At 44.2% G+C, this 16,563-nt stretch overlaps 1 protein-coding gene across 1 annotated transcript in view; it reads left to right on the forward strand.

Moving 5' to 3' along the window:
- LOC138962674 (uncharacterized) overlaps positions 1-11,135 on the forward strand; it is a 40,038-nt gene extending 28,903 nt beyond the window's left edge. Inside the window, exons 4-5 of the mRNA XM_070334593.1 lie at positions 4,182-4,398; positions 6,925-11,135. Coding sequence (XP_070190694.1) covers positions 4,182-4,398; positions 6,925-7,106 — 399 coding nt within the window. The 3' untranslated portion in view covers positions 7,107-11,135. The remainder of the gene's footprint in view (positions 1-4,181; positions 4,399-6,924) is intronic.
- The last annotated feature ends 5,428 nt before the right edge of the window (positions 11,136-16,563 follow it).

Below are 16,563 nucleotides of genomic sequence, written 5' to 3' on the forward strand. Positions count from 1 at the left end.
AGAATTTTCATTGGCCAGCCGGGCGAGTTGCCAGGCGGTTTCTACTAGCCCGGCGGATATTTGACTCGCCCCTGGCGACCGGGCGGACGATTTGGCCATCCCTGGATATGTATTCCTTTTCTGCACAGAAACGTGAAGGAGGTAATACACATCTCTTTGCTGCGCATCGTAAATGAAGTGAACGTCTGCATTAGTGTGCTAGAATGCAAGTAAGTGCTGACTGACACTCTCTCGGGGTATTTTAAGTAGTCAGACACAGGAGAACTGAGGTAAAGTTTGGCTGCACAGTCGTATATATATATATATTAGAGTGGCTCATTCTTGCCTGACTTGAAACATTTTATGCTGAGTTCTAAGATGCTTATCCCGAAGAAAAAATAAGTACTGTATAAAACTGCCATGTTTTGAAGTGTCCATTTCCTTTACGCCCTTAAACGCGTCATGAACATGTAAAGGAAGTTACGACAGAACAACATGAAAACCAGAGAATGTCAATAAACTGTCCCTTTTATTATTATTCGATGCCGAGGCATTGTCTTTCATCAGAAAGTGTTCTGCTCTTCACGTGCACCGGAGAATATGCTTTCGCTTTTTTCTCGGGAGTGCAAACTGCTCATTGCACACGGACCAATAAAAATCAGAACAGAGTGGATCGTTAGTTTTTATTGCACAGCACTGCAGCATGCTTCTGTTATTTCTCCAGTCATTATTACACAATATTGCAGCATGATTTTGTTATTTCTCCAGGTGGTTTTTTTATACAAGCATGCAGTATATTGTTATCCTTTCTCGACTTAATATTAAAAAGTATTATATTGCAACATGCTTTTTTCACTTCTCTAGCAAATATTACGCAATGCTGCAACATGCTTTTGCTGTTTCACCAAGAATGGTGTTTACTGCTTGACTGTCATCGTGTCAGTTAGGCTGACTGAGCCATCAGTGTCAATATACATTCAACTTTATGTGTGTGTGTGTGTGTGCGCGCGCACGTGTGAGTGTGTGTGTGTGTGCGCGCGCGCGTGTGTGTCTGTGTGTGTGTGTGTGTGTGTGTGTGTGTGTGTGTGTGTGTGTGTGTGTGTGTGTGTGTGTGTGTGTCACAGCACTGGGAAAAGGGATCAGAAGGTGCACTTTGATTCCTCTATGTCTGTCTCTTTCAGTGTCTGTTTTTACCTCTCTATCTCTTTCTCTGTCTGTCTGTCTATCTGTCTGTCTCTGTCTGTCTGTCTGTCTGTCTGTCTGTCTGTCTGTCTGTCTGTCTGTCTCTCTCTCTCTCTTTCTCTCTCTCTCTCTCTCTCTCTCTCCCTCTCTCTCTCCCTCTCTCTCCCTCCCTCTCCCTCCCACTCTCTTTTTTTCCAATACGGAGTGCTATAATCTGGCATTACGTATGCTGGACGAGTCAATCATTCTTGAAATGTTCTGTACACCACGCGATCTACTTCCTCTACGCAGATCCTTGGAGTTACAGAACTGAAAAAGAGATGCCTCTTCTTGCTGCATAGCCGAAATGACCGCGCGAGTCAACCATTCCAACCATACTACAGTAGAAGGGAGTTGGAAGCAAAGAGGTCTACTCGATGCCGGCAAATCTCTAGAGATGCCCTTTCTCAAATCGAGCACTTGCTGCGTAGCTGAGTACGGTTATGAGTCAATCTTTCCAGCCAATACAATAAAGTCATGACGGGAGTTTAGAGGAAAGAGGTCAACTCTCAGTAAAATATTCTGTAAGTTTCAAATCAATCCTCCAAGTCATTGTGAAAATACAGCGTTTTTTGTCACAATACTCCTAAAATATGACCAAAACATCCCGTTTTTGACCGCTCTTGCGATCGACACCTGCATCAGTAGGAATAGCATAGCAAACGCAATACGCAAGCTAGCTAAACAAAACAACCTTTTCTGTGTAGATCATTAATTTGGCTTTCTTTTTGTATGTAAAAGTTGCAAAGGTTTGCCTATTGTGATGTTTTGTTGATTTTTAATATGGCCCTTCCGTTTTTGTCCAGTCGATTTTGAGGGTACCCTTATTTGAGCGGCGGTCACGTGATCCCTGTAAAAAAAAATTTTTTAATCCGGAAGGTGATCCAGATAGTCAAGTGAACGGCCTTCACTGGCATGTAAAGTTTGGATGAAATGACACGGGAATTAATGTTTTGATTTGGGTGCGAAATTTGCTGCAATAATTCTTTGGCCTAGTTTATAAAGGCGCAGAGAAGCTAGAAGTGCTACCCGTGTTCTTAGTTCATCGGATCTGTTTCTGTTGTTTCAGCTCGGGGCATGCTGTTGATGACTGTAATAATGTGCCGTAGAAATCCATTAGCCTGTCAAGTTACAAGTTCGCTTTTTACATTTCTCGTCCCGTGAGCTTTGCAAATGTGGGCTAATGTGCAATTAGATAAAGGTTCATGAACTCAGTGATGATTTGCTGTTGATGACTGAAGATGTTTGCAGACTGATCTATGCGTTGTGTGAAACAAAAACACCCACATTGGCCTTTTCTTGCGCAAGGTTCCTTTGTTCTCTTCAATTCAGGGCATGTTTCACTCAAATTAGTTCCAGCTATCAAAGTGCCATTTGGGGCTGAGAGAAGTGATGAAAGCACGCACGCACACACGCACGAAAACACACACACGCACACCGCACACACACACACACACACACACACACACACAAGCACACACACACACACAAGTCATACACACACACTTTCTTTCTATCTCTCTATTTCAACTCTCTCTTTTCTCTCTCTCTCCATCTCTCTCTTTTCTCTCTCCCTCTCTCTCTTCTCTCTCTCTTTTCTCTCTCCCTCTCTCTCTCTCTCTTCTCTCTCTCTCTTCTCTCTCTTCTCTCTCTCTCTTTTCTCTCTCTCTCTTTTCTCTCTCTCTCTCTCTCTTTTCTCTCTCTCTCTCTCTCTTTTCTCTCTCTCTCTCTTCTCTCTCTCCTCTCTCTCTCTCTCTCTCACTCTCTTTGTCTCTGTCTCTTTCTCCCCCCCTCTCTCTCTCCTCTTTTTTGTCCCTCCCTTTCTCTTACTCTTTGTCCCCCCCCCCTTCCCCCCCCTTCCCCCCCCACCCCTTTTCACCCTCTCAACCCCGGCCTCTCTGTGCCATAATCCTGAAATCCTCTTTCCGAACACTTAAATGATGTATGGCATGTGTCTTTTCGCTGTTTAAAGAATCGAGTGCATGCTGCTTTCCTGGCTTTTTGCTGCCACATTCGCTAACTGTTGTTGATAGGGGGATTGCATGGCTGCAACATAGTTTTGTTCCGCTCTCATACACCTATACGCTGCATTCAACATTTCACTGTTGACGCGTTTTTCTCCTTACCTTGCGGTGAACTTAGTTCTTTTCGCACAAGTTGCTTTATGTTTGTTTGCATGACGTTGTGTTTTTAAACGCCTGGGGTTGTCTGTCTCTCTTTCAAATCCTCCCCCAAATCTCCCTCTTCTCTGTTGCCTTGCCGGCAGCTCTCTCTCTCTCTCTCTCTCTCTCTCTCTCTCTCTCTCTTTCTTTCTCTCTCTCTCTCTCTCTCTCTCTGTCTCTCTCTGTCTCTCTCTCTATCTCTCTCTGTCTCTCTGTCTCTTTCTTTCTCTCTTACCCACATACATATATACATACACTACCCCTCCCCTCACCTCAGCCGCCGGGTAATCACACTGCATATTTACCTACAAACTATTCTTACCCTGGACACAAAGCAACTAAGCCCCCCCCCCCCCCCCCCCTGTCCTTATCTCCGTCTCTCCAATATATTCCTCTTCTGTTTGAACACAAACACCGACAACACGTTTCATAACCACCCAGGTCATAAGGAAGCCTCCACACTGTGCGCAACACCTTCCCCAAGGGTTTCAGCACTAACAGCTAACAGACTAAACTACCCCCCCCCCCCTATCTCTCACATACACACACACACACACAAACACACTCACGCACACAAGCACACACACACACACACACACACACACATACACACACACACACACACACACACACACACACAAAGCGAAATTATAAGTCACCCCTTTTCCACGTCCTGATAATGTTTCTAGTCTACCTCAAATAATTGAACACACCCCCCCCCCCCCTCTTAACAACAACAACCACAACAACCACAACAACAACAACCACAACAACCACAACCACAAACCAACTAAGCCTATCTCTCTCTTTTCCTTCCAGATGATGCGCAACATCTTCCTCAAGTGTTTCAACACGTACAAGAGCGACAGCGAGTCTTCCCTGGGCGACGCCTTCGCCCTCAAGCACATGAAGTTCAGTCCTCGGCTCTTCGAGGTCAAGCTCTCGCAGCGCGTGGAGACTGCCGCCTACTTCCAGGACACCGACACCTTTGTGGTGGCCGAGGGGGAGGCGGCCAGGTGCTACAACATCCACACAGGTAAGACAGGTCAACTGTGTAAAAGTTAAAAAATCTAGCCTGTTGGCAGGTTTTGTGATTGTGATTGGATTAGTGGAGAGAGAGAGAGAGAGAGAGAGAGAGAGAGAGAGGGAGAGAGAGAGGGAGAGGCGATCGAGGGAGAGGGTGCGTGCGTGTGTGTGCAAGGGGTCCTGGGTTCCTTTTGATTTCAAGCGCTCCCAGCGCGGGACAACCTTCTACTTCCAGGACACTGCATACACCTTTGTGATGGTGAAGGGGGGGGGGGGGGGGGGGGGTGGGGGGGGGGGGGGGGGGTTGTGGCCGGATGGTACGTTCACACAGGTTAGAAGAGTTGAAAGCAAGTTTCATAATTGAATTAAAGATTAGGTGGTGGAGGTTGGGGGGAGGCTTTTTTTCTGAGTTGAAGCTCTCCCAGCGAGTAGAGACAACCGCCCACTTCCAGGACACCGACACCTTTGTGGTGGTCAGGTGTTAAAAACATCCGCGCAGATATAAAGTGACCGGTGAAATCTTTGAGGTGACTTGCGCAGGATAAAAAATATTGATCTTCTTTCAAATAATAAAAAAAAGATAATAAAAGGTTTAAAAATTCCGCAATAAAAACCTTCAGAATATATATCTTATTTGTAATGTTTGTCACGAAATTCTTGTAAGGGGGGGGGGGGGGGGGGGGGAGGGGGGAGGAACGTCCCGGAATAAAAGAAACATCTTCAGAATATCTCATTTGTAATGTTTGTCACGAAATTATTTTAGGCCAGGTTTTACAACGTACGTACTACACACATGTGAATAAATGACAGCTTACGTGATGTTCTGAGGGATTAAGGGTCGTTGTTAGAGTAGTTCTTTTCTGAGTACAAGCCCTTTAAGCAGATAGAGACAGCTGCTTACTTCCAGGACGCTGACACCTTTGTGGTGGCGGAAGGGGGGATGGGGGGGGGGGGGGGGGGGGTTGGGAAGAAACTCAGTAGTTGATGGCAAGAACGTCATCGTTGCGAACTGAAGCTACGATATAGAGATACATCTTACCACTGTCGCAGCTTCTCGTCAGTAATGACTAATGTTACCCGTTCAGCATGATTGCCAGTACATTTCTCTTTCTTCATTTCGCGAAGGTCGTCACAGATCCCACCAAAAGCGGATGTGTTTGTATTTTGGGCCAAGCAATCAAGTGGAAATAATGCACCGTGCTTTAGATGGTTGCATGCGAATGTCAGAAGGGATAATCCGGCTCTTTTCCCCTCTGGCCTGTTTGAAAATGAAATGATTGAAATTTGCTTTCGATGCACTGGACGGACCGCGTCTTCCTCGAAGCCGGGTAGCCGGAGGGACATTTGGTCTCACGAGACAGCTGTCGCCTATTTCCTTCTTTTTGTGTGTGCTGGAAATGAAGTTTGTCTGTTTTTCTTTTCCTTTGTTTGTGATCGCATCGTTTTTATATTTAGTCAAGTTTTGACTAAATATTTTAACATCGAAGGGGAATCGAAACGAGGGTCGTGGTGTATGTGCGTGTGTCTGTGTGTCTGTGTGTCTGTGTGTGTGTGTAGAGCGATTCAGACTAAACTACTGGACCGATCTTTATGAAATTTGACATGAGAGTTCCTGGGTATGAAATCCCCGACTTTGGTCATTAAAAATCGGAAAATTGTAAAAAAAATTAAAAATTTATAAAACGATCCAAATTTACGTTTATCTTATTCTCCATCATTGGCTGATTCCAAAAACATATGAATATGTTATATTCGGATTAAAAACAAGCTCTGAAAATTAAATATATAAAAATTATTATCAAAATTAAATTGTCCAAATCAATTTAAAATCACTTTCATCTTATTCCTTGTCGGTTCCTGATTCCAAAAACATATGGATATGATATGTTTGGATTAAAAACACGCTCAGAAAGTTAAAACAAAGAGAGGTACAGAAAAGCGTGCTATCCTTCTTAGCGCAACTACTACCCCGCTCTTCTTGTCAATTTCACTGCCTTTGCCATAAGCGGTGGACTGACGATGCTACGAGTATACGGTCTTGCTGAAAAATGGCATTGCGTTCAGTTTCATTCTGTGAGTTCTACAGCTACTTGACTAAATATTGTATTTTCGCCTTACGCGACTTGTTCTCTCTAGTTTCTGCCCGTCTGTCTTTCATGTTCTCAGCGTCTCTCTCTCTCTCTCTCTCTCTCTCTCTCTCTCTCTCTCTCTCTCTCTCTCTCTCTCTCTCTCTCTCTCTCTCTCTCTCTCTCTCTCTCTCTCTCTCTTCCCCCATCCCTTAACCCCAGTTCGTAATTTTTAGCTGAATAAGCCCACATTTGTCAGCTGTAGCCTATTTCAAACCACATTGACACGTCTTGTAGAATTCTGGGTTGCGTTTTGATAGAGTGATGTGGTGGCTTTTTCAGGAATGTTAATTTTAACTAAAAACGTAAATAAATATGAACATTTAGAGTGAATGTCTAACAAAACGTTTACAGTTAGAAATGTTAATGCTGACGTCATGATATGACCGCATACTTCTCACTGATTGCAGGTCGTGACGTCAACATAGGGATACAGGGTCTCCATTCCTTACCAGAGTTCATCGACAGAGCGGCTGTTTGTGACTCTGAACACACCATCCTGTCTACGCTTTCCTTCAAGTCTCACAGCGCTGAGCAGGTTTGTAAAGACTTCCTCAGACATGGCCTCAGAGACCATATTCTGAAGTCATGATCACGCCGACAGTTGTGTGTAGCTAGGTGAAGAGACAGCCCGAGAGAGCACATTCCGAAGTCATGATCAGGTCGACTGTTGAGAGTTGTTTGTGTAGCTAGGCAAAGAGACCACATGTTGAAGTTTTGATTCGCTCGACAGCTCAAAGTTAAACTGAGACACAGCCCGAGAGACCACATTCTGAAGTCCTGATTACAGCCACGGCTTAGAGGTGTGTGTGAAGAGACCACTAATTGAATTCCTGATTCAGTCGACTGCTCAAAGTTGATACAGTCCGAGAGATCACATTCTGAAGTCATGATCAAACAACCACTTAGAGTTGTGTGTGCAGCTATAGGTGAAGAGACCACTGATTGAAGTCATGATTAAGTCGACTGTTCGAAGACACGGCCTCAGAGACCACATTCTGAAGTCCTGATCAAGCCAACAGCTCAGAGGTGTGTGTGTAGCTAGGTAAAGAGACCTTTGATTCGAAGACACAGTCCGAGAGATCACATTCTGAAGTCATGATCAAGCCAACAGCTCAGAGGTGTGTGTGTAGCTAGGTAAAGAGACCTTTGATTCGAAGACACAGTCCGAGAGATCACATTCTGAAGTCCTGATCAAGCCAACAGCTCAGAGGTGTGTGTGTAGCTAGGTAAAGAGACCTTTGATTCGAAGACACAGTCCGAGATATCACATTCTGAAGTCATGATCAAGCCAACAGCTCAGAGGTGTGTGTGTTGCTAGGTAAAGAGACCTTTGATTCGAAGACACAGTCCGAGAGATCACATTCTCAAGCCCTGATTGGAGTCACGGCTTAGAGTTGTGTGTGCAAGCTAGGTGAAGGGACCACTGATTGAATCCCTGATCAGTCAACTGGTCAAAAACACGGCCTCAGAGACCACATTCTGAAGTTCTGATTAGAGTCACGGCTTAGAGTTGTGTGTGCAAGCTAGGTGAAGGGACCACTGATTGAATCCCTGATCAGTCGACTGGTCGAAAACACGGCTTCAGAGACCACATTCTGAAGTTCTGATCAGGCCCACCGCTCAGAGGTGTGTGTGTAGCTAGCTCGGGGAAGAAACTGATGCAAATAATCCTAATAGGCCGGCTACTCTGAGTACTGTCCAGGCCAGTGTGTGACGCTCGGTGAAAAGACCGCTTCATGAATGATGCCGAAATCTCAGCTTTGTGTGTGACGCGGCGAAATGAAGAGAACTCATCAAGGCGGTCTGATCAGGCGTACAACTCTGAATGTGTGTGGAGCTAGGTGAAGAAATCACGTTATGAAATCATGCTAGGTCGACTGACATATATATATATGAAATCAAGCAAGAGGGATTTCCTTCTTTGGCTCCTGAAATAGGATGGAGCTGTCTTCATCTAAACTTGTCACCAAATATCCGTGGTCGGGAGATATTGCTGCCTATTTTGCTCTCCAGCTGGCCTTGCATAGAGCCTTCGGAGAGCAGTGCAAGAAGCTTTGCGAAGTGACCGGACTCTGAAAGTCGGATTAGGTCGACCGCTCGGGGTTGTGTGTGAAGCAGGGCTGAGGTGAGCGAACCCAAAGTGGGTGCCAGCCAAACGGGAGAGAACAAACCGCAGGGTCTGATTCGTTGAAATCACAATAAATCTCAATTTCAGCCAATCCAACACCGCGACTGGCTCCCACCCAGTTGGAAACTTTCTCGTGCGCCTCGGCCCTTGTGGCTTCGTGCAGAATCACTGAAGACATTACGCTGGTATCACATGTTCTGCTGTGATGCAATTGTTTTGTTAGCTCATATCACACGGTTGTAAAAATATTGGGTTATCAAAGACTATAATTTATGCTCAAAGGACTCGTCTACATCATTCTTAAGTTGAAACGTGTGTACGACATAAGACGAAGACGTTCAGCTTGCACAACTTACTGCCAATCACTGCTTTTGAGACTGTAGGGCGAACACATATAACATCAAGTTTCCGTCAGTGTGGCCCTTTTCTGCAATAGATGTATGTTGAAGAGCATCTGTGGTTGAAGAATGCAGTTTAAATCTCTAGCCAAACTGACACTGCCAGTGGTGAGAGGGTTCTGTCCTTTGGTGGTGTGTCAAATCAAAACGTTTTCGAGGTGTTCTGTGACGTTTTGAGCGACACAAGAAACTGAAAAACAGGAGGTAGAACCGAAAAATGTTGAAGTTACACTGCCAAACACTGCCGGACGACAATCATTGACAGGCAGGTGTAGATGCGTCAAAGACAATTTCCCGTTTTAGTATACTTATTTCAATGGACATTAAAGCTGTTGTTATTGCTATTGTTTTTGTTGGGGAAAAGGCATGGGCTTTACAGCCTGACAATTGCACACTGACTTAAATTGTTTAGTTGTTGAGCACATTGATGAAGTTCGTGAAACAAATCTTGGTAAAAACGATTGTCAGAGGCTGCTGGCAGCCCTGAGAGAGAAAACTAAGTGAAATCATCATCAGACATTTTGGTAATGAGTGTTTGTAATTATCTTAAAAAACAAAATTAAACCTTTTTTAATTACCCCCCCCCCCCCCCCCCCCCCAAGTCCAGTGCAAGCTAGGCCAAGCGTTGTGATTTTTTTCCTGCTGACTTGGGGAAAACCCAAATGTTCGCAAGGACCGGTTAAATGCACAAGAGATCATGCAGTTTCCATGAGATTTGTTTACATGGGAATAACAGAAAACAATGATGGACAGGAGGTGCAGATGGTGTTGTTTTCATGAATTGTGTATCACGGCATTGTTTTTAAACTGTCTTGATGTTGCTGTTGTTTGTTTTGACCCGTTGTTATTAAAGATACATTCTTTCGAGCGTGTACATGTACATCAGCATGTATAGATGTGTCGCTGCTGTCACGTGACTGATATAATGGCCTCATTCCGTTTGAACACATACCAAAACTCAACAGGGTAGCTGCTTTATGTGCAGATTGAGATTATCATGTGAAAATGTGCCGACTTTCTTTTGTAAATTGACATAGGTGTCAGAAATGAAGAAAAAAAATACACCCACAGGGATGGCCAAATCTCAAAATTTTAACTCGCAACCCGGGCGAGTAACTTCAAGAAAGTTACTGCCAGAAATGTCGCTGGCCCGGTACTTACCACAGTTGCTGCTTCTGCAGTGTTTATATGGCTTTGAAACTCAATATTACAACCCAAAGTGCTGCATTTGACCAGAAATGTCACTGGCCAGCCGGGCGAGTTGGCAGGCGGTTTCTACTAGCCCAGCGGAATTTTGACTCGCCCCTGGCGATCGGGCGGACGGACGATTTGGCCATCCTTTACCCACGCTGTGCACACAGAAATCAGTCTGACTGCAGAGTTGTTGGTATGTGTCAAAGTGGAAGGATGCTCTCAACCACGTAATAGCCTGGATGGGTCTGTGGTGACTAACAAGGCAGTTTACACAGTTTACACAGTCAGGCATGGGAATTGAAAAAAGTAAGAAATAGCGAAGTCGACGGCGCAAAGCGCCTAGCCTTAACAGGGGGGTCCGGGTGACGTATCTGTGACGTATACGCACGTGTTAATTATCACTTGATCCTAAAATCCCCCCGCCCCCTCCCCGGATTTTTTTCTCCAAAGAACCCAAATGGTGCAATTTGGTGTCATCTGAGCTCCAAGTTTGCTATTAAATTCAGTTTATAGAACCATTTGTTTGTTCGGAGGACACTTTTGCTTTTTTGGCGGAACAAAAAACAATTTCGGCAGAACTTGAAAGTTGCCTTTCGGCGGACAATTCCCATGCCTGACAGTTTACACAGGAAGGAATATTGTATTTTTAGAAGAAAAAAAGTCAAAGTGCGAGACAGGAATTAATGAGTGGGTGAATGGATAGCACGTCCAACTTGTGTGTTTTCGTCGTTTTTGTTCTCATCATTTGTTCTCCAGCATGTATTTCATTACTGTGACTGACATACAATGCGAAATGTTGGAACCCTTCCGTACTGAATCCACACTGTTCAGGCAAGCTGTGCGGAGTACACTTAACACAGCCAGATCTCTGGCCGTTAAACGATATGTGATGATCCCAGCCGAGTCAGTGTGTGTGTTTGTGTGTATGTGTGAGTGTGTGTTTGTGTGTGTTTGTATGTGTGTATGTTTGTTTGTATGTGTGTGTGTTTGTGTGTGTGTGTTTTTATGTGTGAGTGTGTGTTTGCATGTGTGTAAGTTAACACAGTGAGCGTGCATGTGTGAGCGTTTCGGTGTAAGATTGTGTGTGTGTGGTTCAGCCAGTTTTCTGTATAAATGGTAATAAAACCCAGACACAAAAAAAGGTGTCGATGACTCTAAAACATGTCTTTATTGCATGCACATGACGCGCATCTGTGACGTATACGCACGTGTTAATTATCACTTGATCCTAAAATCGATATGAGAAAAATTCGAGATGAGCCGATTTATTGTCGTTTAATTGGATATTGCTGTTCTGCCATATATATATGTGTGGCCCCTTTTTGAATATAATTATGTTTTACTGAAAAGTTTATGCTGAATCGTCCGAACCTGTGTTTGAAATGCTTGACGTCGCATCAGTTAATATTTTAATCACGACGCTGAATCTGTGTTATAATGAGCATGTGTGCAAGCTTCCAACATGGGATCCCTTGAACGTTTTTACATTTAGTCAAGTTTTGACTAAATGTTTTAACATAGAGGGGGGAATCGTGGTGTATGTGTGTGTGTGTGTCTGTCTGTCTGGAGCGATTCAGACTAAACTACCGTGGACCGATCTTAATGAAATTTGACAAGAGAGTTCCTGGGAATGATATCCCCGGATGCTGTTTTCTTTTTTTCGATAAATGTCTTTGATGACGTCATATCCGGCTTTTTGTAAAAGTTGAGGCGGCACTGTCACACCCTCATTGAGTCACTTGAGAAAAAGTGACTCTATGTAATCGGTCAGTGTTAGTCTGTCCGGCCGGCCGGCCGTCCGGCCGGCCGTCCGGCCGGCCGTCCGTAGACACCACCTTAACGTTGGACTTTTCTCGGAAACTATCAAAGCGATCCGGCTCATATTTTGTTTAGTCGTGACCTCCAATGACCTCTACACTTTAACGATGGTTTCGTTGACCTTTGACCTTTTTCAAGGTCACAGGTCAGCGTCAAAGGAAAAATTAGACATTTTATATCTTTGACAAAGTTCATCGGATGTGATTGAAACTTTGTAGGATTATTCTTTACATCAAAGTATTTACATCTGTAGCCTTTTACGAACGTTATCAGAAAAACAAGGGAGATAACTAGCCTTTTCTGTTCGGCAACACACAACTTAACGTTGGGCTTTTCTCGGAAACTATAAAAGTGACCGGGCTCAAATTTTATGTGAACGTGACTCCCAGTGACCTCTACACTTTGACGTCTGCTTTGGTGACCTTTGACCTTTTTCAAGGTCACAGGTATGTCGAGAAGGAAAAAAATTGAAATATCATATCTCTGAAACTATTCATCGGATTTGATTCAAACTTTATAGGATTATTCTTTACATCAAATTATTTACATCTGTATTGTGTTGTGAATAGCAATTTCTTCCTGTCCATCTGATGCCTCATATAATATTCAGAACTGCGAAAGTGACTCGATCGAGCGTTTGCTCTTCTTGTTTTTCAATCAAATTGATTGAAATTTTGGCCAAGCAATCTTCGACGAAGGCCGGACTTCGGTATTGCATTTCAGCTTGGTGGCTTAAAAATTAATTAATGACTTTGGTCATTAAAAATCTGAAAATTGTAAAAAAAAAAATTTTTTATAAAACGATCCAAATTTACGTTCATCTTATTCTTCATCATTTTCTGATTCCAAAAACATATAAATATGTTATATTTGGATTAAAAACAAGCTCTGAAAATTAAAAATATAAAAATTATGATTAAAATTAAATTTCCGAAATCGTTTTAAAAACTATTTCATCTTATTCCTTGTCGGTTCCTGATTCCAAAAACATTAGATATGATATGTTTGGATTAAAAACACGCTCAGAAAGTTAAAACGAAGAGAGGTACAGTAAAGCGTGCTATGAAGCACAGCGCAACGGCTGCCGCGCCAAACAGGCTCGTCACTTTCACTGCCTTTTGCACTAGCGGCGGACTACGTTCAGTTTCATTCTGTGAGTTCCACAGCTTGACTAAATGTAGTAATTTCGCCTTACGCGACTTGTTTATTTTTTATTTAATTTTATTTTTAAAGGATCTAAAGTGGTGGTCATATTGTAGCGCCAAGGAAAGGCTAAGTAAGATATCAGCACTAAGCATGCCCAATCAACTCGCCCCAAATACCCCCCCTTTCCGGCTTTTAATCCAGTTAAATTTACAGACGCACTTAAAAGAGTTTTCTCGCAAGATGTGACTGCAAGGTTGCTCACACAGTTTATTTTAATGTTAATTGTTATGTCACATTTTCAGTTTTGGTGTGATGGTGTACGTGTGTGTTGTTACTGGGAGGGCGCATAGAGAAACCTATGGAACGCCAGATAAGCCATGTCCCCGCGGAATTCCGGTTCTGGCCGGAATTCCGCGCGGACTTTCGAGCTATTCTCGTCGTTGATTGGTCAGAAATTCCGACCGAACTTTTATTGTCCTCATATGGTATGGAACGCCAGATACTATGGAACACCAGATAGGCCATGTCCCCGCGGACTTTCAAGATATTCTCGTCGTTGATTAATCAGAAATTACGACCGAACTTTATGGAACGCCAGATAGGCCATGTCCCCGCGGCCGGAATTGCGCGAGGACATTAAAAGTTCGGTCGGAATTTCTGACCAATCAACGACGAGAAACCCCCCGCGGGTTAGGGGGAAGAATTTACCCGATGCTCCCCAGCATGTCGTAAGAGGCGACTAATGCCTGGGTCTCACATATACGATTTTTCGGAAGTGTCGGGGATAGTTAAGTCGGCTAGGTCGGAAGTGTCGGATGCAAATTCGGCTCCAAATTTCACTCCCGACCTGTCCTTACGACTGATCCGACCATGTAGCCGACAAGCAGACGACAACCACCCGACTTTAGGGCCGACAAATCCGACATGTGTCCAGACACTTCCGACTGCAGTAACGACAATTCCGACTGCAGTTACGACAGGCCCGATTATTAGCTGAAAAACTTCCGAACAATAGCCGACTCTCACGACCAGTGTAACGACTAAACCGACTAGCTAACGACTGTCCTAACGACAAATCAGACTGCCCTAACGACAAATCAGACACCATTACGACTAATCCGAACGACACTATGCTACCGACAAATCCGACCACCCTTACGAGTCTTCCGACTACCGTTACGACTAATCAGAATCGCCTTACGACTAAACCGACACGCTTACGACAACCACCCGACAAATTTCTATTCGTCTGAGTCGTGAGGCTCAAAACAGTCTGAAGGGCCTTCCGAACTAACCGACTTTTCAAAAACAAAATTGCTATTTCTCACGAACTCTCCGACCTCTTCCGACTTCCAGCCGACTACCTAAAGTCGGGTGACATTCGTAGATGTGAGACCGGGGCATAACGGATTCTGTTTCTCTTTTTACCCTTGTTAAGTGTTTCTTGTATAGAATATAGTCAATGTTTGTAAAGATTTTAGTCAAGCAGTATGTAAGAAATGTTAAGTCCTTTGTACTGGAAACTTGCAGTCTCCCAGTAAGGTCATATATTGTACTACGTTGCAAGCCCCTGGAGCAAATTTTTGATTAGTGCTTTTGTGAACAAGAAACAATTGACAAGTGGCTCTATCCCATCTCTCCCCCCCCCCCCCCCCTTTTCCCCGTCGCGATATAACCTTCGTGGTTGAAAACGACGTTAAACACCAAATAAAGAAAAAACGACGAGAATAGCTAGAAAGTCCGCGCGGAATTCCGGCGTTCCATAGAAACCCGGTGCGGATACCAGTTGTGAATGTGGACGGCTGTTGTGTGAGTGTGACAAAGTGTCTGACCTACATTCCGCAACACATGTCACGTGTTTTCTACATTGTAACTTGTCATCGCCACAGGTGCACACGTGTTCAGCAGGACAGTTGTCACGCTGAATTTTATTGTGAAAGGCACAGTCCTTCTCGTGTACAGTTTTGCTCACAATCAGAATAGAAGATTTTCACAAATATCTCCGTCGGGTTTGTATGGGTTGTGGTAGAATGAGTGCCCTTCCGGCGTTTCCTGTTGGACAAACATTGGAGGGGCCAATCACTAGCCAGGGGTTGTGTCGGAAACACGTGCTCCTGTTATATTCGAAATTCATTTATTCGACATTTTTCGACGAATTTATTATTTTTAAGTCACTAGTGTCTTTTTTAAGAAATTAATAAGTTAAAAGAATGCCAACTGTGAACAGGGAGCATTCAGGCTGTTGAATTTTGGTGTGTTTCTTCCCATGCAAAAGCCGGCTTGGCCAGATCTGACTCAGATGGTGAATCGAATCGTTCACTCGGCTTTCTAGCCTCACCAGCAAGCCTAGAAGTTCACTGAGGCAAAAACAGCACATTATTGATATAACCTTTTATTTTAAATAATTTGCCACAGGAGTTGCCCGGCTTGGCCAAGTGAAAGCAACCAAAACGTGGTGTCACTCAGTGAAACGGATCAAGCAACCAAAACGTGGTGTCACTCAGTGAAACGGATCAAGCAACCAAAACGTGGTGTCACTCAGTGAAACGGATCAAGCAACCAAAACGTGGTGTCACTCAGTGAAACGGATCAAGCAACCAAACTGTGGTGTCACTCAGTGAAACGGATCAAGCAACCAAAACGTGGTGTCACTCAGTGAAACGGATCAAGCAACCAAAACGTGGTGTCACTCAGTGAAACGGATCAAGCAACCAAAACGTGGTGTCACTCAGTGAAACGGATCAAGCAACCAAAACGTGGTGTCACTCAGTGAAACGGATCAAGCAACCAAAACGTGGTGTCACTCAGTGAAACGGATCAAGCAACCAAAACGTGGTGTCACTCAGTGAAACGGATCAAGCAACCAAAACGTGGTGCCACTCAGTGAAACGGATCAAGCAACCAAAACGTGGTGCCACTCAGTGAAACGGATCAAGCAACCAAAACGTGGTGCCACTCAGTGAAACGGATCAAGCAACCAAAACGTGGTGCCACTCAGTGAAACGGATCAAGCAACCAAAACGTGGTGCCACTCAGTGAAACGGATCAAGCAACCAAAACGTGGTGCCACTCAGTGAAACGGATCAAGCAACCAAAACGTGGTGCCACTCAGTGAAACGGATCAAGCAACCAAAACGTGGTGCCACTCAGTGAAACGGATCAAGCAACCAAAACGTGGTGCCACTCAGTGAAACGGATCAAGCAACCAAAACGTGGTGTCACTCAGTGAAACGGATCAAGCAACCAAAACGTGGTGTCACTCAGTGAAACGGATCAAGCTCAATCCAACCAAACTGTGTTGTTGTAGCTGCCTCAAGTTCCACACTATAGAACCCAGCTTGAAGAGCGCGCGTCTGATTAAA

Source organism: Littorina saxatilis, linkage group LG1 (assembly GCF_037325665.1).
Source record: "Littorina saxatilis isolate snail1 linkage group LG1, US_GU_Lsax_2.0, whole genome shotgun sequence".
NCBI classification, from domain to species: Eukaryota; Metazoa; Mollusca; class Gastropoda; order Littorinimorpha; family Littorinidae; genus Littorina; species Littorina saxatilis.